A 22929-nucleotide genomic window follows, 5' to 3' on the forward strand; every position below is an offset into this window, starting at 1 on the left:
CTCTACTCTAAACTACTGATCAGATTTAAAAAAAAAATCAGTTTTAGATAGCCTATTTTCATCCAGATATATACCATTATGTAATGACCAGTAGAAACAAAATCATGTACGATAGAATCTGTAATATGGCTTAGCGAAGTCAGGACGAGCAGCTAATAAGGGTAAACATCCTCCTCGAAGAAAATTTATTAATATATCGCTACGTTTCAAAGATATGTCGACCAAAATTTCCATTATAATTATAACTCATAACTCCTTTTACTTTCAATGCTCATTATATTACTCGGTCGAGTATGCCTTAAAAGTATTCGCTTTATCACACTGGCCTGTAACGAACGGTCGTTGCAATCTTGTTTTGTTAACGTCAACGATTGCCGAACACGGCTTTCTCAAAACATCAGGCCGGAGCATGGACTGGGCGAATGGCGACTGAGCGTTCGAATACCGGTTATGTGACCGCGATACGCCTTCACTCCGAACCTTGTTTATCACAACTGACTATGCAATGTATATATTCCAATGCGGCCTGCCCGCTATATATCCAGCGAGGCTTCGAACATAACCAGCAATGTAGAATATAATAGTGTGCTTGTCGTTCACAAAGTCACTAAGCTAGTAGAAGTTTAACATGACTACATGACGTCAACCTTTCGGCTCGTCGGGCTTCTCGACTCTCGACAAACACCCAGTGAATATGAAGTCTCATTGGAAAATTATACGAAGCGCTTGAGGAAAGAGCCGAGAATATATGCTAACAGAGTTATAAATACGTAAAATAACATATAAAAGAATAATTTATTTTTACTTTTTTTAATTTCTATTACCATTTTAATCATATTTTGTCTTAGTTTAGAAATTAAATGGATAAAAGAGTTATATTAAATAATCTTTTTCCCTATATCGGAAGTATTGTGAAATACGCATCTGTTTGTTTTACGTAATGTACTCCGTATAAAATAGCGCTGTTATCACCGTTTATGAATAAAAATAAAGTTCAGTTTATCGGGCGCATTGTGCCCGTTTCCAATCCAAGTTCCATCGTTATTTTAACACAATGAAGCCGCAATACCGCAACCCGACGCGTTCGAAGGTGAATTGCGTATTGTTCGAAGCCCGCATGCAACGTGACTTTTGAAACCGACTTTAAATTTTGATGAATAAGGTTTCTTTTGCTCGCTGTTTGTATCGAATTACTATTAGACATATTTTGTGTTCTATATCGAAGACATTAAAGTTCATTTTACAATATATAAAAGTTGTTGTGCTAAATACGGGCGCTAAAAGCATTTCGCAGTCCGTTCGCTGCGCCTATCGGTGGTCGAGCTGGAATGTCATCAACAAAGATAAGTCAAGCTCGGATTCAGCCAAAATCTAGATACACAGTTGGATTTTGTTGGACTTTTATATATATTATGAATATGCAATGTTTGATTCTTTCAAATTTCTGTTCAAATCCTTCAAAGTATTGTATAATTTATTATTGATAACTTGATTGTCATACAAATTGTTGGAAATTAAAATTTTATAAAATTAGCATTTGCAAATTGTGAATGGAAATAAATGTATTCGAAACGAAACAAAAAATAATAAAACCATCTTGATAAGTCTTAGGACACGCATTGTATGACTAACAATATTAATCTTTGCAACTTTAATCTTGCGTTCATTTTCCTTATAAATAATACAAGTGACTATTTTAAGGCAAAGGTCAAGTGGTATCAAAGTGGAGCTTGTAAGGTTTCGACACGCGAAATTGAATTTGTGATCTTTGCGTAAGTCGGTTTCTGGAAAACCAATTACGTTAATAGTTGCCTAGTATTAAATAACTTCTTCAACGATTGTGTTCGCAATGATTGCGAAAGTCGAGACGAGTGTAGACGAGAGTTTGCCTAGTGAATAGAGCACGTGGATTTAAATCGAAGATCGAAGCGCCAGAAATTGGTTATGAGCCCAATTCGAATTTTTATTTCATCTCATGCTTATGCGAGGGTCTGATGATATTCTGTCAGAATTGAACAGTATGCCGAAACGAGCTCTAAACAACTTCCTCAAAACTAATATTACAAGTACAAAGTATAAAAAGTTAAAACCTATTAGAAACACATTCTCGCAAACTTTACAAGAGGGACAAAGTCGTTATATTTCCAATTTGTGGTTATCATTAGTAATAATAATAGAGGGAGTTGTCGTCCCCTTGAAACCGAGGGTACACGTATAGAAGCGGGCACCTGCAATGTTTGTCGCACTGCCTATCCGTCGGCCGCCACGTGCCTCGCGTCCTTGGCAAGGCCAACGACCTTTAAATGAGAATGAGAAAAAAAGAAACAAAACGCTTTTTGCCTCGATCCCCACCATAATGTTTGTTTTGATCGTTTTCACGTAAACGATCCGTAGATTTTGTTTTGGTTTTTTGTTGGTACCGAGATTGATGTTCGTTATTATTATTCATGACGTTTCACGGTCCGGCTGAGTCGTCGATTAATAATTGTGTCAGATATTTTATTTCTTATCTGAATCAGACGTCCGAGTCGAACCCGATCACTTAAGATACGTTTACATTTTCAACGTCAACTTTTTATCTATACACTCGTATTGGCGAGCTTTTTATTAGTCATAAATATTTTGAATGTTAAATGTACTTGTAAAGTGCATCCTTGTTTTAAGAGTGTACATTTTTCTTGATACAAGACATCCGTCCCAGACAGTTCAACGCTTAATCGTATTCAGTATTACCCGGAAAGTAATAAATCTTTCTGTCAAGGTCAACCGGAGCTTCGGTGTTTCATTCACCCCTTTCCACCCCCCTGTTAATGGTGCGGGTTTTTCTGTTAACTCCACTCGGTGTGCTAAAAAAATATTCACTGGTTGTTATATAAGAACATTTTCACCGACACTGAAATTAGGAACAAAAAATATTCTAGATATTCAAACATGAAAAGACAGTTTATGAAAAAGATAATTTAGTATTTATCAGGGTGACATAATTATAGAGCGCAATATTCACATCGAACCCCTAGAAAAGAGAAATCGCATTGCTTATTTAATAAATTTAGACGTAACTATTATTTCTATTAAAGTTGTCGGATAACAAGAATTCATAGAACTCTAGGCATTTCAATCTGTTGGAGAGGTGTGGCAGGCATTGCCTGTTACAAACTATTTTAGGTATCAGGGCTCTTCTAGTTCCAAAAGGTCATCGTGTATCTGAGACAGATTATTGTTGTGATCTATTGAATAATATTTGAGTTTATTTTACAGTTTCTGAATCGGAGTTGTTCATGTTTCCCTATCATATCTATCGGAATTGAATCATAGTTGAAAGAGTAATTAATTGTTCTATTTATTTAATTAAAAATGTAAGGATGTACGTATACATACAAAGTATTAAATTCAATGCAGTAAAATTAGGCGAATCAGGTCGCTTAAAAAGGCTTTTATTAAAAGCACATATAAATATAATGATAGTTGATTTATAGCTATATAAATAAGCTGTAAAGCGAAGGAACAAGTAACATCAGATGTCGTGATATAATAATGTAATTTATTGTAATTAGTCATGGTGTCCTCGACCTCACTTCTAAACGTTAAATCCAAACGGTCTATTAGCCGTAAGTAACGTAATAGTTACGACCATTGATCTATTTGTATCATCCTGTATCAATGAACACAAAATAGGCGGCGAAAGTTAGCCGTGTTTATTAGAAGTTGGCGTCGGTTGCGATCAATTTAAATAGACCACAAACGAGTTCTGGTCATCGTGACGCCAGCGTTTGTCTCAACTAGGCCGCCCTTGTTAGCGCACTCGGTGTACATTGTACATTACGTTCCCATTGTATACACAATCGACTTAGCGCACGTTGTCTAAGAGAAGGTAAACATTTCGTGTCTCTGGAGTACTGTAATAGTCTTGAGCGTAAGTCTCTAAGTACGTCTTGAGATATTATCATAGACATAAATAAAACATTTGATTTAGTTACTTCAACGAAAATATCAAACACATGTATGTAATTTAGCATTTTAATAACCTACTACTGATAATTCGTTTCATCTTTATAGTGTATGTACACAGGAACATGAAATTCACGATTGTCACGTGAAACAGCCTGAAAATATTATATAGGTACTAATCTTCTCCGAAACGTGATGCATCTATTATTTGTTATACGTATATCGTTTAATATATTTATTTGCAGTTAGTATTACAAAAACTATATATAGATTATTATTTAAATATTTTAACTAAATATCAATAAAATTAAAATCATCCAGTTCCCATTTGTTTACGTAATTGGTTTAATAGGCCAACGTGATGCATACTGAACCAGTTATTCGTAATTCAAGTTTATTTCTAATTTGATATTGAAAGCCGGTCTTCAATGTATTCTGATTTAATAGGAGTAATTTGATTTCTATAGTTTCTATGAAATGTTGTTTTAAATGATAAAATAATTACGTAAATAGTTTATATTCCTATTAGTACATTATAAAAATAATATATATCTTTAATTTTCTTAATGTGTTCCATGTAAAAATTTAATCTTTTGATAATTATCAATTTTGTCTGGTTTACGGCGATTTAAAACCTTGACGAAATATGATAAAATAGTTTTAAGTCGCTAAAAAGTCCAAAGGATATCGTAATTGTACGTTATCTATAAAACAGGTTTCATAGTATGGTTACCATCTGCTTTTCAATATTACATAGTACCTAGTTGCTTACATGCCTATAACATACTCCTTAAATTAGAAGTATAGATCAACATTTCCAAGATTTTGTTCAAACTGGAATCTAAATCACATCAAACCTAAATGATAGATATGATTTTTTAAGCATTTTTTTGTTGTTGGACATACTCATGTTGTTTTCGTACTAAATAATGACTCGTCTCTCTGTTACTGTAAACGTGAGTAAGATTACATTCAAATTTAAATATTAGGCAAAATTAAATTAATGAACTATCAGTGAACACCCAAATTAATTACCTATGTAATTTAGTTACTTTTCTCGAAAGATAAAGTGAAATTTGTAAATTAAATACACAACAAAATTATATCTGCAAAATGTAGCGTGAATATCGACCTACACGATGGGAATGTTTGTCTAAAGAGAGTGGTTACATTTTGGCTCGTTAACTGCATCGTATATTGTGTATGTGATCATTTTCACGGAATGTCGGACTACCGTTGGCGGATTCAGCGGTACGTGGCTCGCCGCACATTACCAGCCCGCAACACCGCATTCTCCACACGTGATATCGATACATGTACACCACTACACCGTAGCACTACACCGACACTAATTAGTTAGCCGCACGACACTAAACGATGCGAAACAAGCCTTATATACCTTAGATTAGGGTTTATTATACTAATTGCTTGTTAATAGTGTAGTTCCTGTTCTCTGTGAAGCGGCATGACTAAGGCGCGAAATTCAGAAAATTACAATCGTTTCACCTGTTGCTGAGATGCCTTTAAAACTGCCTATTGTCGGTATGATTCACCTGCGTGCTTATTCTGAAATATAGTTTTTCTATGACGCATATATTACAACGATGTCTTCGTAATGCGCAAAATTAACATAATTAATTAAATTTATTCATATTTGCTTCACATATAAGTAGGAAAGGGGAATACATGAGGTATTTTTGTAGATGGTAAACTGTTTCATAAAAAGAGTAAGAGTACGTTTTATTTTTAATTATCTGTATTAATAATGTAATTAAAAATTTAAATAGAGTTGTTAACACAATAATTGTAGTCTTTAAAGTACATAAATAAATAAATAGAACACTGTCACAGTAACATTATAATACTTTTCTTTTTTTTCATATTACATTTTAAACAGACTTTTCAAGAAATTAAAATCGCTAAAATTAAATAATTAAATTTTTATAAAAAAATTTTATTTAATATTTAATGAATTGATAAAATGTTTAAAATTAATTTATTTATTATTATCTTTCACAAATACATTAATATTTCCTGTAGTTATTAATATGAATAGTACATATGAAGTCAAACGAAAGGAGGTAATTTTAAGGAAAGTTAATCCGAACATAGAGCACTTATTACTCTATAAAGAATCGTAGTTTCTGAAATTATAAACATTAACATAACAATGTTCTGCCATTAAAAAAATTAATGACTGTTTAATTAATTTAGCTACCGTAAAAGTCGCATATACATAAACGTTTATTAATTATAAGACTCTGTATATTTCGATCGGTTCGATCACGATCACGTCGAGCCCGCTGTAGGCGGGAAAGTAAAGACCTCGTCGTGGACTGCTGCTGCCCTTGACAGAGCTGGTTATGCTTGTGTGCGTTAAGTGCCATTTTACCTCTGTAGAGCACGTTTTGCTACTGAGTTGCTAACTATTTTATTGAAATGTAAATACATTATTCGTGTTAAGTTTTCGTTGTAAATAATATATATTATGCATTATTGGTGTATGTATATTAACTTTATTTAATAATAGCTGTTAGAGACTTGTTTTGCGCTCTTATATAGTTTGAATATTTTATGAACATAATGTTTAAAATAAATAAATCTCTTTTTTCTAACGTAAACTATTTATAAAAATTAAAAATTTATTTTCTATATTTTATACAATCTGGAATTTTTGTATAACGTTATAAATGAATTATTAATTAATTATTATTAATGTTAAATCATAGTTCTTATAAAATAAGAATGTTGAATCGCATTTTAGGATACTAAGCACTATACAAAACATAAGCCTAAATAAGTAACATATTATGTTACTTAAGTTCTAATTATTAATTAGAACTTATTTGTCACAAAACTGGTAAACAAATGAACAAATGAATGGTAAAATAATTTTAACTAATTGAATGAATTATAATAATGAATGGTTTACAAATAAAATAAAACAAGTCATTTCATTACGCTAATTGTTTTAAATAATAGTGGCATCAATAACTATTTAAAGTTTAATTCAATAACTAGTTTCAGTAGCTGTAGGTACTAGAATAAAGCTGTCCTTCATTCCTGAAAAAACTTTAGATGTGTGCGTTTGTTTTGATGCATGTGTGTACCGTTGCGATAAGGCAGGTTGTGTAAAAGGTAATAAGAGCAGGGGTTGAATAAGCTTTTAAGACAAATATGCTAACCAGGATGTAATTGTAATTTTAAAAGAATAAATATACATTCGGTAACTTCATACAATAAACTTTGAATATTATATACTTAACTTTTAATTATGTATTCTTTTCGTTTAGCGTTTATTTTATTTGCACAGGCTAATTATGCGTGGTCCCTGGAGACAATCGATTTTTTAATAATCTATTAGATACTATTACTATATTATACATTATTTAACAATGTTGATAAAATTGTTTGAATAAGTTACTCAATATAAAACACATCCTTATTGAGCGAGCGTGAAGCTCGCTCAATAAGGATGTATTCCTAAAAGTACGGTAAAAACTTACAAAATGATAAAAAATATAAATATTTATCAAAAAAAGATCACGAAAAGTTAAAGCTGTTAGAATTGTGCGTTTGGACAACTTCAACTTTTCATAATACGGTTCGTGACAGTTTTCCCTATGATGATATATATATGTCATTAGGGATCCGCGTAGGTCCTATACGCTGTAGAATGTTTGATTTACCAATTTTAATTTTATTGTTCGGGTGCAGGTATTAATTTACAACTTATAAAAACGACTACTGGCAGATAGAGTAACACCATGACTGTGGTCAGGTTGATAGTGCGTTAGTTTTACGACTCGGTGGCCCGTTCCGGTCGACCCCATTATTCTGGCTGCAGTCGTTAATGGTCGCTGTAAACAAATAGATGTATTATAGATGGGCGCATATGCCTCATTCGATATGATTCACCGGCGCCTCGCCGTCTGCCGACCGTCTGATCGCACCAACAATATTATAATGCCCCGATAATTGCTCGCTGACGAGATTAAAGTGTCGTCTCGTGCACGTGATAACGCATTGTTTATATTCGTAATGATAAGTTATAAGCGAATGATAAGTCGATTACTAAGACATTCGTCGGAGAGTAGGGCGAGTTGTATGATGTAATGTTGACATAACTGCATAAGTTCAAATCGACCTACATAAAAGCTGTAATACCACTTTCGTCGTCGCAAATCACTGCCGTTCGTATCTCGGCCTCGGTCAATGTGTTGCGTGTGTCGTATGCACATATACGGATGCAATAAAGTGCAGCGAGAATTCGCAGGCTAGCGGTGTATGCGGCTCACGTGCCGCCGGAAAACGAAAGTGATCTGGTGCGTCTCTCCGCCCTCGATTGATGCGCCCCGGCTTAGGCGAGCCCTCGTTAACTGTATTATTCAAATTGTGTGTACGACGAGGAACCGTGAGCGTTCGGATCGATCACACACGGAAACGTTTGCCGCTTGCACTCTCGAATACAATTTAATTCAAGTTCTAACCGCAACGTATACGTATAAGTATACGTTTACGTAGGTTGTAGTAGTTTAACAAAAGCTCAGCGCACCTCATACCCGTAGTGGGATATTTACGACCCAATAAAAGTATCCTATTTGTTATCTCAAATGCTATTCTGTTTAATGTGAGGTGATTATCGTAACATTGAATCTTATCATTATTGCCTTGTTTTCGAATGTAAACTAATTTGATAATGACGTTAAAAAACACAACATGTTTACAGTAATAACGTAATTTTAAATAATAATTTTCTTTTATTGCGGATTTGGTTTTTGTTCGCAGTAGAGTATAATAGTGCATTAATAGTACATATCTTAAAACTTGAGTGTCATAGAATCGATATATGGTATTTTTTGTAAACCAGTCACTTGACGTCGTTGAGATGTTGTAATCCGTGTGATGGCGGGAAACCAAAACCAGCCAAAGCATTCCCACGAAGGGTCGGCCGTCAGGCCATAAAACTGACAAATATTTTTTATGCAACTTATACACTACGCCTGTGATCACAGGGGCAATGAAATGAAATGAGAACAAGCAAATGATCATGATGATCATAAATCTCCGTATATAATATTCGAATAACAAGTTTTTTATCTAACTTTACTAGCTTTAGTATCTAACGAAACTTATGGTCTATTCTTAACAAATTCTTCGAGTTGTCATATATTTTTTAATATTTTTTTATAATCGATGTTAAGGATGGATTAGTTGCTAGTTATAAATTCAATTTTGTTTCTTCAAAATGACACTGAAACATAAAATTTTATTAACCCACACTCTTAAATCCTTATGGGCTGTAGAGTATAAACAACAATTGGTTATAATGTATAAAATAGATTATATTAATTAGCAATTCTAGCCTTCCGATCTAAATATATATTAAATATATATATATTAAATTTATTTTGTTGTATGTTAAAATATTTAAATGTTTCTTTAGGTACCCAGAACGTACCGATGCCACCGCGGCCATCGTCATCGTTATCGGACGGCGGCGGACCGACCGTGAGGGCCGGTGCTGGCGCAGGCAATCCGGGCGCAGGGCCGCCACCGTCGGCGGCGCCTCCACCCGGAGCGATGCTGCCGCAGCCCTACCACCACGGCCCCTACAAGCCGGCGCCCTATCCGCCGCAGCCCTACGCTTACCCGCCACGCAACCACCACCCCTACCCGTATGGCGGCTACCGGCCTACTCCGCCACCACATCCGTCACAACATTATCCCCCGCTCAAGGTAAACACACTACATTACAAATAACTCAGTTATAAGAAAGCAAAGTAAGATAAAAAAAATCAATTTGAGCTTCTTTATGACTACTGTTTACCAAGTATTAATAATAATTGTTGTCGTTTAAAAAAATAATACCTTTGTATAACTGGAAAAATAAGTTTTAGACGGCGTTCTTGGGATCTCCAAAGCCAAAAAAAAAAACAAAAACATCAAAAGCTGGTCTTGTCCTCAAGGTCTCAAGCAGCTTTTATGTTGAATTTATATTTTGGTAATTCAAAAGATCTTAGATCTAAGTGTTATTTATTTACTTTGAAGATATTTGAAAATGCTTTTACATTGGTTCTTGTTTTAAAGAAAATAATCATACAAATTCATTCGAATTGCAGCAAGCGGGTCGTCACATGGGCCCGCCGGGCGAGGCCATGCCGCCGCCCAACGCGCCGGGCGAGGCGCACGACAACGGGCCCGCCGCGCCCGCCACCGCGCTCGTCACCACCGGGCCCGACGGCGCGCCGCTCGACGAGGGCAGCCAGCAGAGCACGCTCAGCAACGCCTCCGCCGGTACGCGACACCCGCCCCACGCGCACAAAGATACAACTCGTGATCGGCAACCCCGACTACTCGTGATCGTTTCGACCCGATTTTCTCGAATGGGTGTGCTAATCACGACCATGATAGCCGGCCACTCATACCATACGTAGACCGTATACGTAACCGTGATTATGAGCAGCTCTGATCGCATGTAAACATTTGGACGTCCCGACACCGGCCGAGTCACCAAAATCAGTCGTAGTGATGTGAGGCTCGTCGACATTTCCAGCGTCAGGCGAGGAGCAGTGCGGCACGCCCAAGAGCTCGCGCAAGGAGTACGGCGCGGGCAGCGCGGCGCCGTCGCCGTCGCCGGGCGGCGCGTCGCACTCGTCGGCGCACGAGGACTACGACGCCTCGCCGTCGCCCTGGCCGCGCCCGCCCTCCAGTCCTGTGAGTTGCACATCTCGACCTTACTCGATCGTGTTCTGAACGACTCTGTTCGCTTTGTTATACGATGATGTACATTCTTAAGTTTTGATCGTAAGCCGATTTGTTTAAACTAGTAGATGATTTCGAATACCTTCTACCTTTACTCACCACATAAATTAATCTTAGTGGTGTCTTTCTTTGTAGGTAATGAGATTCATGTATAATTGTCAATAATAACACCCGCACATTATAATTTCCGATTACACTCTCCATTCGTGTATGTACCCTGTGTCCCCTATGCTAACAATATATACGTAGGAGACGAAGCATTGCATTGTGTTCGTGTATTTCAGGTGTTTAACAGTCACATAGCGCCGGAGTCCTACAGATCAAAGGTTTATATCCAAGTTAAAGCTCACTAAGCATGTGTAGTGCTCGAAACGTAACGTAACGCGTTTACAATTGCATGGCGCCATATTATTATAATTATTATTATTACAGTTAACGTATAAACCATGCAAACAAAATAACGCCCTGTAGATGAATAATTAGATCTCATCTGGAATGTCATGCGAAATTAATCAAAATTATTTTTTATGCTTGAGCTTTAAAAACTACAATCTGTTGTGCTTCCAGCTATTTACTTATTGGTGTTGGTTTTTTTTTTATCTCATTCAAGTGATATTGAATGTGTACTTAGCTTATAAATTTTCCTATTAATTATTAAAATGTAACGATTGTTTCATAATAAATATATATACATTTAAGGTTTTAATAATCTTGTCGGTAGATATAGATGGCGATCTTTGCCTATTTTTTTTTGTAGATTTTGAGTATGGTAGTTTGTGTCTATAAATCTCTTCTTCCTCATAGTATTTTTTTTTTTAATTTGATATAGATTTTGGCATGTTTTGTTAATGGAAAAGGTATGCATAGTTATAACCTAAATAATATCAAAAATGTATGATGTAGAAGTACTATAATTCATATAAATCTATTAATATTGGCTTTTACTCTCTTGTTTGCTAAGGATTTAAGGTTCAGTATTCTAATATTCAAATTTGTAATATTTTTTATTTGGTGATTCAAGAACACGCTAAGGAAATCGTACGATTTCTATATATGGTGTTCTTTCCATCAAATGTAAATGAATATCGTTTATATTATGTTTAATCTCTATTTACATATGTATTTGGAATGTTGCACACTTCGTTATATTTCCGAATAATATTTCGCGAGTCGACTCCGCATCCGATTGCGCTGTATGTATGATGAGTGTGGTTGCGCCAGAAGTCGGACTCGCTGGGCAAGCTGTACGAGATGGACGACGCCCCGGAGCGGCGCGGCTGGGTGGAGCGCCTGCTGGCGTTCATGGAGGAGCGCCGCACGCCCATCGCCGCCTGCCCCACCATCTCCAAGCAGCCGCTCGACCTCTACCGCCTCTACCTGCTCGTGCGCGACCGCGGCGGGTTCGTCGAGGTGAGCAGAGATACATTTTAGTTATCTTGTCGGTTGTCGTAGTCAAGGCTCTAAGAGTCGAGGACTACCTGAACTGCTATAATAACAGTCAGGAGTCCGTATCCGTGTCTATATCTTATACCTGTTATCTCGTAAGTCCAGCTAGCCCACTGAACAGAGAGGCTGTTTTAAAACATAGTAAAAATATAATGATGAGTTATCTAAGTGATAAACAATTAATATTAATTAACTTTGGCCTCTCATCATTTTGTTTTTATTAAGGAAAAACCATTCGAAAGTTTTTGTTAAATGACTGTTTTCACCAATGGACGGAGCCATTCAAGAAACTCACTGGCTTGCGCCGCGTACACCAATAATATTACGATAAAACGGTTTATGTTGATTATTCTATCCCTAATTCTACCCGATGCCTGGATTACTAGAGAAACTTTAGGCAAGGAAGGAATTCAATACAATTTTACGTGCAATATTTTTATGATAGCTTTGCTTAGCTTTTGTAGTGAGATGTCAATAGCAAATATTTCGTTTTGGTTTGATTTTTATAAGCGCCGCTCTCCTTCGACTAAGTATAGTATAGTCATACACCTTTTTATCTGTATCACAAGATTTAGTATGAGTTATTCGTTCCAAGTTAAAATAAACGACCGTTCGTTATGTCACTTTATAGGCACTTTAATGTTCGACTCACATTAATTAAAAAAGTAAATAGCGGTTAGATTATCGTGTTATTTATATTTTAGCACGATTGCAAACATTCATAACACTTAAACTGACTCAAGCGAGTGGTATTAAAACCTCACACAGTACTCGATGTAAGAAAGGCTAATACTTCAAGTCGGATTTATGTTAGTGCATGTACCGTCGGTGTTATGTGAATAGCCGCCATAAACTCGCTGGCGTTTTAACGATAGTTAATAAATTTTTATCATTAGAACGTTCGCCGAGAACGCTTCGACTGCACGAACATTGTTATACAGTAGACCGTTGCCCGCCGCGCGGAGCGCGCGTTACTTCGTCGCTTACTTTGCTACTAAGTGGCCGACTAGAAAAACATGGTGAGGTTCCCGCTCGTTAACAATACGAGTTATGGCCTTTTTCCTTCAGTAAATCTCCATAATTTATGTTACAAGCGTTCGCGTGTTCGAATCGTATTACAAGTGGAACATGTATGCTTTTTCAAGGTGACGAAGAATAAAACGTGGAAGGATATCGCCGGTCTGCTCGGGATCGGTGCGTCGTCGTCGGCCGCATACACGTTGCGGAAGCACTACACGAAGAATCTGCTCGCATACGAGTGCCACTTCGACCGCGGCGGTATCGACCCGCAGCCGATCATAAACCAGGTGGAGGCGTCCACGAAGAAGAAGAGCGGCAAGTCCAACAGCACGACTAGTGCAGGTAATTGTTTATATTGGAATTTAAACGTCGGCAATATATTATCGCACGCCTCGAATCGATTCTCTCTGCGATCGCTCCATTTGCGATCGATCATAAAACGAATAAAAATATAACAGCTCGTACTTAAAAACTTGACCAAAAAAAATATTATGCTAAAAAAGGAAAATATAACCACATATTATAAAATATGTATGTCAAACCTCAATATCGTATAGAATTAATTTAGCCTTCACAATAAAACTGAGATGAGCCAGAGGAGCGCGAAAATATATGTCAGTCGAGTCCGCTCCCGCGTGAGGAGCGTGTAGTAAAACGAAACGTGTCGCCAGCAGGCTCGTCCAACTCGGCGGAGCAGTTCGTGGGCGGCGCGGGGCAGGCCGGCGCGCCCATGGACGGCTACCCCGCGCACTACGCGCCCTACCCGCCGCAGCCCGCGCAGCCGCAAGGTACGCCATGCTCCCGCACTCGCCACACTCGCCACACTCACCACACTCGCCACACTCGTCACACTCGCCACACTCGTCACTCCGTCACTCCGTCACCACTGTCGTAACGAGCATCGCCCTACATCGACTGCTTATATATTGATACATTTAACTAACTACTCTAACTCTCTTACAATTTAAATATTATTCGAGTGATTTTACGGGCAGATGGATTTTCGGAAGAACACTTTGCCATCACATACTGCAAACTGTACATTGTTTACATTCTGACACTCGTTATGACTGTACAAAGTAATATCTGACTCGAAACGGGGAAGTGTAAATATGTTTGCTTTTATCTTGTATAATCATTAACTTAAAATCACTAGTGATTAGTTTAAAACGATTGCACGGACCAAGTTCTATACGCTGTAAATAAGCGCTACATAGATATAGTATTAGAGAACCGCTTTCTTGTGGTTTACAGAGAACAACGCCCGATGCTTGTTTTTATTTGTGCGGTCTGAACTAACCCTTATAAAATAATTTTCATTGGCTGCCCGATCAGAACGAAATATACTTATACTGCCTATTAACATGCTCCCAATGTAATTATAGTAGTTGTTGGTATAAGTCTATTTCGTTTTGATAACAATGGCTAACAAATCATTTGGCTTTAGTTTGCTTGTCACTAACTCCTCACTAATTGAGCACCATAGTTCGACCTTTTAAAGATCTCCATTAAAAATTGTATCGTAAATGTTATATGATTTTTTTCTATGTTGATATCGTATATATGTCGTATATAATATATAATACTTGAAAATTCATTTATTATGCAATAATTTTTCATGGCGATCTTACTACGACAAAATAATATATATTTTAGGAAATCTACTGGCGTCATGATCATCTTGCTTTAAGTTTTATATATTCGATCTTAATATAATTATATTATATCAATAACGTAATCAAATCTAAAGTAAAAATCAAAATTGAAAATGTTTACGACGAAACCTTCCACGTCCACGTCCACGTCCAAAGTATGATAGTCTCCAACCCGGCGGTCAGTAGATTTCCACGTAGCACGTAACGGGTGGTATAACCTCGTGTGGTTGTAGGCGGCGGGCCGGGCGGCGACAACCTCGCCGCCTCCAACCCGTTCGACGAGCCGCCGGGGCCGAGGCGACCCCCAGGTACTTAACCCACGCTTGACCCCGAAACCCCTATCACATCTAACCATTGGCGGAGATGCTGCTTTTTTTATATTGGTTCAAAAATTGAATGGGTGTTGCAAATTATTTAATCGAAATAATTAATACGTGTAAAGAGAAATATCGATACTTTAATACTTGTTATTTTATTACTCATTTTTTTAATACTCATTTTGAAAAGCAATTAATCTGTTAGATTTACTCATGTTACTATGTTGTGAGATGTACTAAACTTGTTCTAGAAGATATTTTATTATTAATAAAAGTTTTAATCAAATGAGCGGTCCATTAAAGTACCGATGTTAAGGATGCGCTTATTTAAACAAATTAAGCTTGAAACTAGAATCGCCTCTGTAACTTTGATTATATAATTATTTTGGAATAAAACGTTTTTTTCGTTTTCATGACCTCGAGTTTATAAGATCTTGATATCTAAGATGAACCAAAAACATAAATGTGTGATTCCAAAAGTAAATATTTGATGAGTGTATAAAAACGTTTTATTTCATTATAAAGTTACCAAAATAACGTGCGTATTAATCTTCAATTTAAATATACACAGCGTGCGACATATATATTCTAAAAGGAAAAACAATTTGTGCTATTAAATATATGATCGGACCATATGTTATTAGTAGATAATTGAATTTATCGCGTATACATATATTTATATTGCTTTAATGCTTGGGTTTTAGTTTTCAATTATTAGCTTTTGTGAATTAGCTATTGCTTGTTAAATGTTTTTTTTGTTCTTTTCAAGTGAAGTTACTATCATTTGCATACTATTTATTGATTCGCTTAAACAGCTGAGTGTAGGAATGCATAACGTACGAAAAGTAAAATAGATACAAACTTCTCTCTGGAATAAAATGTGTATACATTTGCCGTCGTAAAAGTAAAATATTTTATCATGAGCCATTTTTATTTCCAGGTTACCAACAAGGTTACGGGTACGAATATGGATCTCCTTATCCGTCGAATAGGCCCGTCTACCCGCCGTACGGCCCCGACGGCGACAGGTCAGTCACCCACAGTGTACATTATCAAAAAGTGTAATAATCTGCCATGTCTAGGCATGCTGCGTGTTCGTTTCGATCGTTAAGAGTGTATGTGTCGCAGGGGCTACGGTTCGGGTGGCGAGTACCGGTACGGCGGCTACGGCGGCGGGTACCGCGCGGGCGCGCCGGCGGGCGGCGCGGCGGCGGCGCAGCCCGCGCCCGCTCAGCCCGCCGCGCCACCGCCCGCGCAGCCCGCGCACCCCGCGCACCCGGCGCACCCCGCGCACCCCGCGCAGCCCTACCCCGACTACTACCGCGCGCCGCATCCGCATCCGCACCCGCCGCACCCTCCGCACCCGCAGCACCCGCCGCACCCGCCGCACCCGCCGCACTCGCCGCAGCAGCCGCACGAGGTGTGTATCGGCGTGTACCGCGGCGAGCGGGAAAGCTTTTGATATCCATTACGAACTGTGGCGATCGCTACTGAAGATATATTTGAAAAACAGAATCGGCGAGTCGAACGACAGTTCGCAATGGATCTTCGTCAGATCGACTTTTAGATTCGAGACTAAGATTACACACAGTATATTATATTTAATTTATTGTGTAGAAACGTATTTGTTACGAGCATGACTAGCATGTAAGGAACAGATTTATATAAATGTTTCTATATTGTAACATGTGCTTTTCTAAATGTTGTTAACTTGCGTTAAATATTTGGCGATAAATAAATTTGAAAGTATTTCATTATATTGTATGCGAGCCTGTCGTTATAAATGTGCAAGATTGAGTGAAAGAGAATTCACAACGTGACCGTTGCCGTACTTCAGAAATGAAGACGTTAGTTTCTACACTAGTATCATAGGGAGTCTGCCACGATTAACATTCAGTATTATGTTCTAAACTTTAAAATATTTTATTTTGTAATAAATAAAGAGACCTGTCAAATCCGGTACACATTTGCATTTTATGGGAATAGAAAATTGAAACGGTTATCTCGAATAAAGTGAACGAGATAGCTCTCGTAGCACCGGACGTAGCGCTTAGATATGTCGAAGGCGGGGAGAAGGGGGGAGGTAGTAATGAGTCGCGAGTCCCGCTGACGCAGTGTGTTGGTGTAGATGTCCGGCGGGGCGCAGGTCGCGGGCGCGCTCATGAGCTCGCAGCTCGCTCGCCAGCTCGTGGCGCCGCTGCCGTCGCCCGTCCGCCCCTACGTACGGACGCCCCGTTTGTACCACGCACTCAACACCGCTTCCCATATTGGCGATCGGTCTCGGCCCGCCGCATCACCGCCGCACCGCTTCGTGATTGGGCACTTACCATCCCTCACATAGACGACCTACACGATAGACGATAGACCCTAGCGATACAGTAACCTGTATAGTGCACCCCCCCTTAGACGATTTTATCAGGATGTCACATCTGATCGACCGACTCGTGTTTTACTCTGACTGTTTTTTTTTTTAACACTATCTCATATTCGTTAAACACGTCAGTAAACTCTGCTACCTGTTCGGTAAATCCCAATTATGAAGTGGTGTCGATGTCCTCTGTAAGGCTCGACTCCGATATCTCTGTGTCGAGAATTACAGTTCGACTCTAAAGGTGAAACTCATCCGTGGTTTTGGCTTCATTTAATTTTTTTTTTTTATAAATAATACCACTCGCTTAACGAAATTTCAAGCTGTCACTATTAATTTTTCTTCAGTTTTCGTTTAACTAAATTTTGGCTTGCGGTGTGATTAATTGGCTTTTCGATTTTCGGTCAAAGAACCGTAACTATTCGGAAAAAAAACCGACTCAAAATTTAACAAAGAAAACAGAACATGGAAGTTAAGGTTTAGAGTGTGTGGTGGTGGCTTTACGTGATAAAAAAATGTCACTGATTCATTTGCATGCTTTCACAGTTATCATGTAAGCTTAGCTATAAGTGGAACATCGTCGTTGTAGCTTTGTAAATTGCGGTACGTTTCAACACATCTTAACGAGCCCGTAAAATCTGTTGTATAATATGGCATAGTTTGAGATGCGTTCGGAACATTTGACGGTTTATTCATCATTATAATCATATTTGGGCTCACGGCTAGTGTAATTAATGTGTCGCGGAAGCTGAACTATGTTTTTAATAAAGTTATTCTCATATTTTCAAGTCGTTGCACTAACATTTGAGTTTTTGAAAACAAAGTTCAGCTTCCCCTACAATCAACTGAATCAATATATTTTAATAATTTTAAGTTGCTCCGCTAAGGTTAAATTTATTAAGTTTTTTTTCCGTAATCATAAACATATTACGTAAAAATTCAATGTTTATTGAAATTTCTTTATGCCGGTCCAGAAGCAAATGAAGGTGAATAAACACCTCAATAAATGCTTCATCGGCATCTCAGAGCCGGGTCGCGATCGCGCCTTAGCGGGGCACACAGCTCGAGTATAAATGATATGCATATATAACGCGGACAGTACGGCGTGAAGGGAGGAGCGGGAGCGGTCGGCGCGGCGGCGGCGGCGGCGGGGGCCCCGCGGCGACACCCCGACTTCGCCAAGGCGGAGGGCCCGTACCCGGGCGGCGGCGGCGCGCGCTTCGCGGGCAGCGCGTGGGGCGGCAGCTTCCCGCGCGCCGCGCCCGCGCCCGCTTGGCGCGCGCCCGGCCCGCTGCAGCACGCGCCGCTGCACCAGCACCAGCCCGCCTGGCCGCACCAGCACCAGCATCAGCACCAGCATCAGCCCTACCATCCGCCGGTAAGGCCACTTCTGATACTTACTTCACAGTTTGAGGTCGATAGCGAGCGGGCCAGCTCTACCGTTGGTGAACGTTGAAAAATCATTTAAAATACTGGGTTGTGAGTTGGTACATCTCATAATAAATGTCACTATGAATATTGAATTAAATACGAGCTGGTCGAGCCTCTAGGGGTAAATGAGTGGGAGTGTAGATATTTGCTATTTCACTTGTGAAATAAATGTATTAAAAGTAAGATTATAATATGTAGGTTAAAATAACCTTAATAAAAGGCAACAATTAACCTATTCATTCATTCATTCATTAATTCATATCATGCTTATACTTAGAGCAATTAAAAATGTTTAGATCTAAAATAATGTAACTAATCCTATTTTCTACGATTGTTAAGTACCTAAAAAAAAAAACAAAATTAAATTCTAAATTTTGATTACTATGTTGTCACATGTATACTTCTCGATACGGAATTTATTAACGTTATCAATTTGCACGATAATCCCAGATTAGTTTTTAATATTTAATTTTGCTTTCACATTACTGCGTTTTTTAGAATGAGTTGCTTATATTTTAACAAAAAGGTACAATATTAGCTCCAAAGAAGAAAACAATGCGTGCGGTACAAATAACCTTGTTTTCTTCTGTAAAATCGTAGAACAAAATCTGTTACGATTTTATATATAAAAAATATTAAAAATGCACGTACGCTGATATTCATAAATTAATTTATGAGGGTATCTTAATTCAAAAACGATTAAAACGTAGTGAAAAAAAAGGAAAAAATTGTAATTGTATGCGAAAAGTAAACAGTAAGGGTATCGCGTTTGAAGGGCTTATCGTGTAGTTTATCGAGAAGGGGGTAGTGATGGTAACGGCGCGCTGTTGGGTGTTGTAGGCGGCGGGCGGCGCGGCGTGGGGCGCGCGGCCGCCGCAGGAACTGCCGCCCACCGCGCACTCGCCTGTGAGTTCACTCGCACTCATCGCTCACTTGCACGCGTGCACTCATCTGCTTTTCTAACTCATTTCGTACATTCTGTTTGAGCGAAATCCAAAACTCGCCTATCAGTACTTGCGTAGATATCAGTAACTTTTGTTAGGAGTCATTTAAGTTATATTGCTATGTAATTCTATGATTTTTAAGATTTGATCTATCAGTCATGCATGCAAAAAAGGTTTTTTAAATAGAAAATTAAAAGCGTTTTTTTATACTGTTTTAATTTTGCTATTATAATATTTTAAATATCCTATACATTTCGTTTTACAGGGAGCAGCTTCGGGCGTCGGTCAGATCAAAAGAGAATTAACGTTTCCCGCGGAATGTATAGAGGCGACTGTGCCCTCCGCAGAAAAGCGACGTCGATTGACGAAGGCCGACGTGGCCCCGGTCGACGCGTGGCGCATTATGATGGCGCTTAAATCGGGGCTGCTCGCTGAAACCTGCTGGGCGTTAGATATCCTGAATATACTCTTGTTTGATGACAACTGCATAGGCTACTTCGGCCTCCAGCACATGCCAGGTCTGCTCGATCTACTCTTGGAACACTTCCACAAGAGCCTCAGTGACGTGTTTGACGCACCCGCGGCAGAAAGCGAGCCTTGGTACGCGCCGCCCTCCAGCCCTGAGCCTGCAGCCAAGACGCGGCGGAGAGCAGAGCCCCCTGACCCCGGCGATCGCGTCCGTCTGCTCTCCTGTGAGAACTATACGCTTGAATCCAGGCGCCGTCTTCCCGTGACGCTTGCGACCCGTTCTGATGAAGACCTGTTTGCACCGGAAGATCCAGAGCCCGACCGCGACGTCGAAGACGTGCTCGAGCCTTGGCAGATCGGCGGTGACTCGGGCGGAGGAGCGCACGTTATGCCCTGCTTCCGCGGAGAATTCGTACACTTGCCCTTCGTGCGCGTGCTGCCCGGCTCGAGGCCGCCGTCGCCGCCTGCCGCGGTCGCGCCTCCCGCTTCCCCGCGCGCCGAGCCCGAACCGGAGCCGGTGCCGCGAGATATCTCCGTCGAACCCGACGGCGATAACCTCGAAGCTGAACCCATGGAACTCGAACCCGAGCGCCGGCCGCCGCTACAGATTCGCGATCCTGCAGGCGTGCTTAAGCGCCGTCGGCTCGAAGACTACGAGGACGAGTGCTACACGCGGGACGAGCCAAGCCTCAACCTGGTTAACGAGTCGAGAGACGCCCTCGCCAAGCGGTGTATAGCCCTTTCTAATATTTTACGCGGACTCACTTTCGTGCCCGGCAATGAAGCGGAATTTTCGCGATCGGGCGCCTTTCTCGCTCTAGCGGGCAAGTTGTTGTTGCTGCATCACGAGCACGCCCCAAGAGCGGCCCGAGCGCGCGCCTACGAACGGGCAGCGCGGGACGAGGTAGACGCCGACGCGTGCTGTTCGAGCTTAAAAGGAGAGAACGAGTGGTGGTGGGATACGTTAGCGCAGTTACGGGAAGATGCGCTCGTTTGCTGCGCCAACATTGCCGGCAGCGTCGAGCTCTCTGGACAACCGGAGGCGGTAGCGCGGCCGCTGTTGGACGGCCTACTTCACTGGAGTGTATGCCCGGCGGCCGTGGCCGGCGACGCACCGCCGGCGGCCGCTCCCGGGTCACCACTGTCGCCGCGGCGGCTCGCGCTCGAGGCGCTGTGCAAGCTGTGCGTGACGGATGCGAACGTCGACCTGGTGCTGGCGACGCCGCCGCGCGGGCGGATCGCAGCGCTGTGCGCGGGGCTCGCGCGCGACCTGTGCCGACCCGAGCGACTCGTCGTCCGCGAGTTCGCCGTCAACCTCCTCCACTACCTGGCGGGCGCCGGCGGCGCGGCGGCTCGCGAGGTGGCGCTGCACGCGCCGGCCGTGGCGCAGCTGGTGGCCTTCATCGAGCGTGCCGAGCAGACAGCTCTGGGCGTGGCGAACCAGCACGGCGTGGCGGCGCTCCGGGACAACCCCGACGCGATGGGCACGTCGCTGGACATGCTGCGCCGCGCCGCCGCTACCCTGCTGCGCTTAGCCGAGCACCCGGAGAACCGCCCGCTCATCCGACGCCACGAACGACGCCTGCTATCACTCGTCATGAGCCAGATTCTCGACCAGAAGGTGGCGCACGAGTTGGCGGATGTGCTATACCACTGTAGCCAGCAGCGAGTAGACGAGCCGCGACAGGAAGACAAGTGAGGACATTCAGTGCCACGTGACGCGGCGACGTGATGCTGTGACGTGACGTGATATCGTGACGCGGTGACGTGACGTTCGTGACATGACGCGTGACGAGCGGCGTGGCGGGCGCGACAGACTGACTACCGTTGGGTACGTGTACATATAGTGATACGGCGCCCGCCGCGACCGCGATCGCTCGATGCGCCGGAGCTTCGAGCGTTAGGCTGTACAATCTGATTTTTGTTATTTATGTCCATGATGATTTATTTACAAGAATGTCAATGTGCTATAATCGATTTCTATTGTTCGATTGAGAAACAGATGTATTATAACTCGTAATTTTGATTTTTATAATAAAATGGGACTTGAATCTGTTTATTGGTTTTATGATGGAGATTTTATACCGAGTACCTTAGCGCCTTGTCTATAAGAGAGTAGTGAGTGGAGTGAGGAGCTTATGTGGGCTATAAGTTTTAATTAAGTTTAATGTGAATTATTACAATAATCTATAATATATTGAAATTGAATCTGATTTCATTATTTTCTTTTCTAATTGGCATTTTAAGATTCCACACACCTTGGTTCCAAATTACAATTAAAGATTTTTTTGTTTTATGTGTAATAAAAATATAAATGTGCAGCATAGCATATTTTTTACTAAAATTAATTGTTATTTTTACACTTGCATAAAAATTTATTTAAAAAAATATTATTACTGGCTATGAAACGTCTTAACTTGTTTTAAATGACTAGTACAAAATGTTTTATTTGATTTAAAAATTTGAAACAAAAACGTCTGTACGAATTCCTTGTAAACAAATGATAAAAAAGAATTATTTAAAACATTTTAAATATATAGCATTTTAAACAAAAATAACCTATTAAA

General features: G+C 40.2%; 1 protein-coding gene across 1 annotated transcript in view; it reads left to right on the top strand.

Moving 5' to 3' along the window:
* Positions 1 to 22417, top strand: part of LOC125071539 (trithorax group protein osa) — a 92299-nt gene extending 69882 nt beyond the window's left edge. The window contains exons 6-18 of the mRNA XM_047681849.1: positions 9395 to 9687; positions 10071 to 10245; positions 10505 to 10665; positions 10998 to 11039; positions 11935 to 12123; positions 13305 to 13521; positions 13854 to 13967; positions 15068 to 15142; positions 16092 to 16179; positions 16280 to 16571; positions 17280 to 17372; positions 18619 to 18897; positions 20160 to 22417. Of these exons, the coding sequence (XP_047537805.1) occupies positions 9395 to 9687; positions 10071 to 10245; positions 10505 to 10665; positions 10998 to 11039; positions 11935 to 12123; positions 13305 to 13521; positions 13854 to 13967; positions 15068 to 15142; positions 16092 to 16179; positions 16280 to 16571; positions 17280 to 17372; positions 18619 to 18897; positions 20160 to 22061 (3920 nt within the window). The 3' untranslated portion in view covers positions 22062 to 22417. The remainder of the gene's footprint in view (positions 1 to 9394; positions 9688 to 10070; positions 10246 to 10504; positions 10666 to 10997; positions 11040 to 11934; positions 12124 to 13304; positions 13522 to 13853; positions 13968 to 15067; positions 15143 to 16091; positions 16180 to 16279; positions 16572 to 17279; positions 17373 to 18618; positions 18898 to 20159) is intronic.
* Positions 22418 to 22929: the final 512 nt, after the last annotated feature.

Source organism: Vanessa atalanta, chromosome 19 (assembly GCF_905147765.1).
Source record: "Vanessa atalanta chromosome 19, ilVanAtal1.2, whole genome shotgun sequence".
NCBI lineage: Eukaryota > Metazoa > Arthropoda > Insecta > Lepidoptera > Nymphalidae > Vanessa > Vanessa atalanta.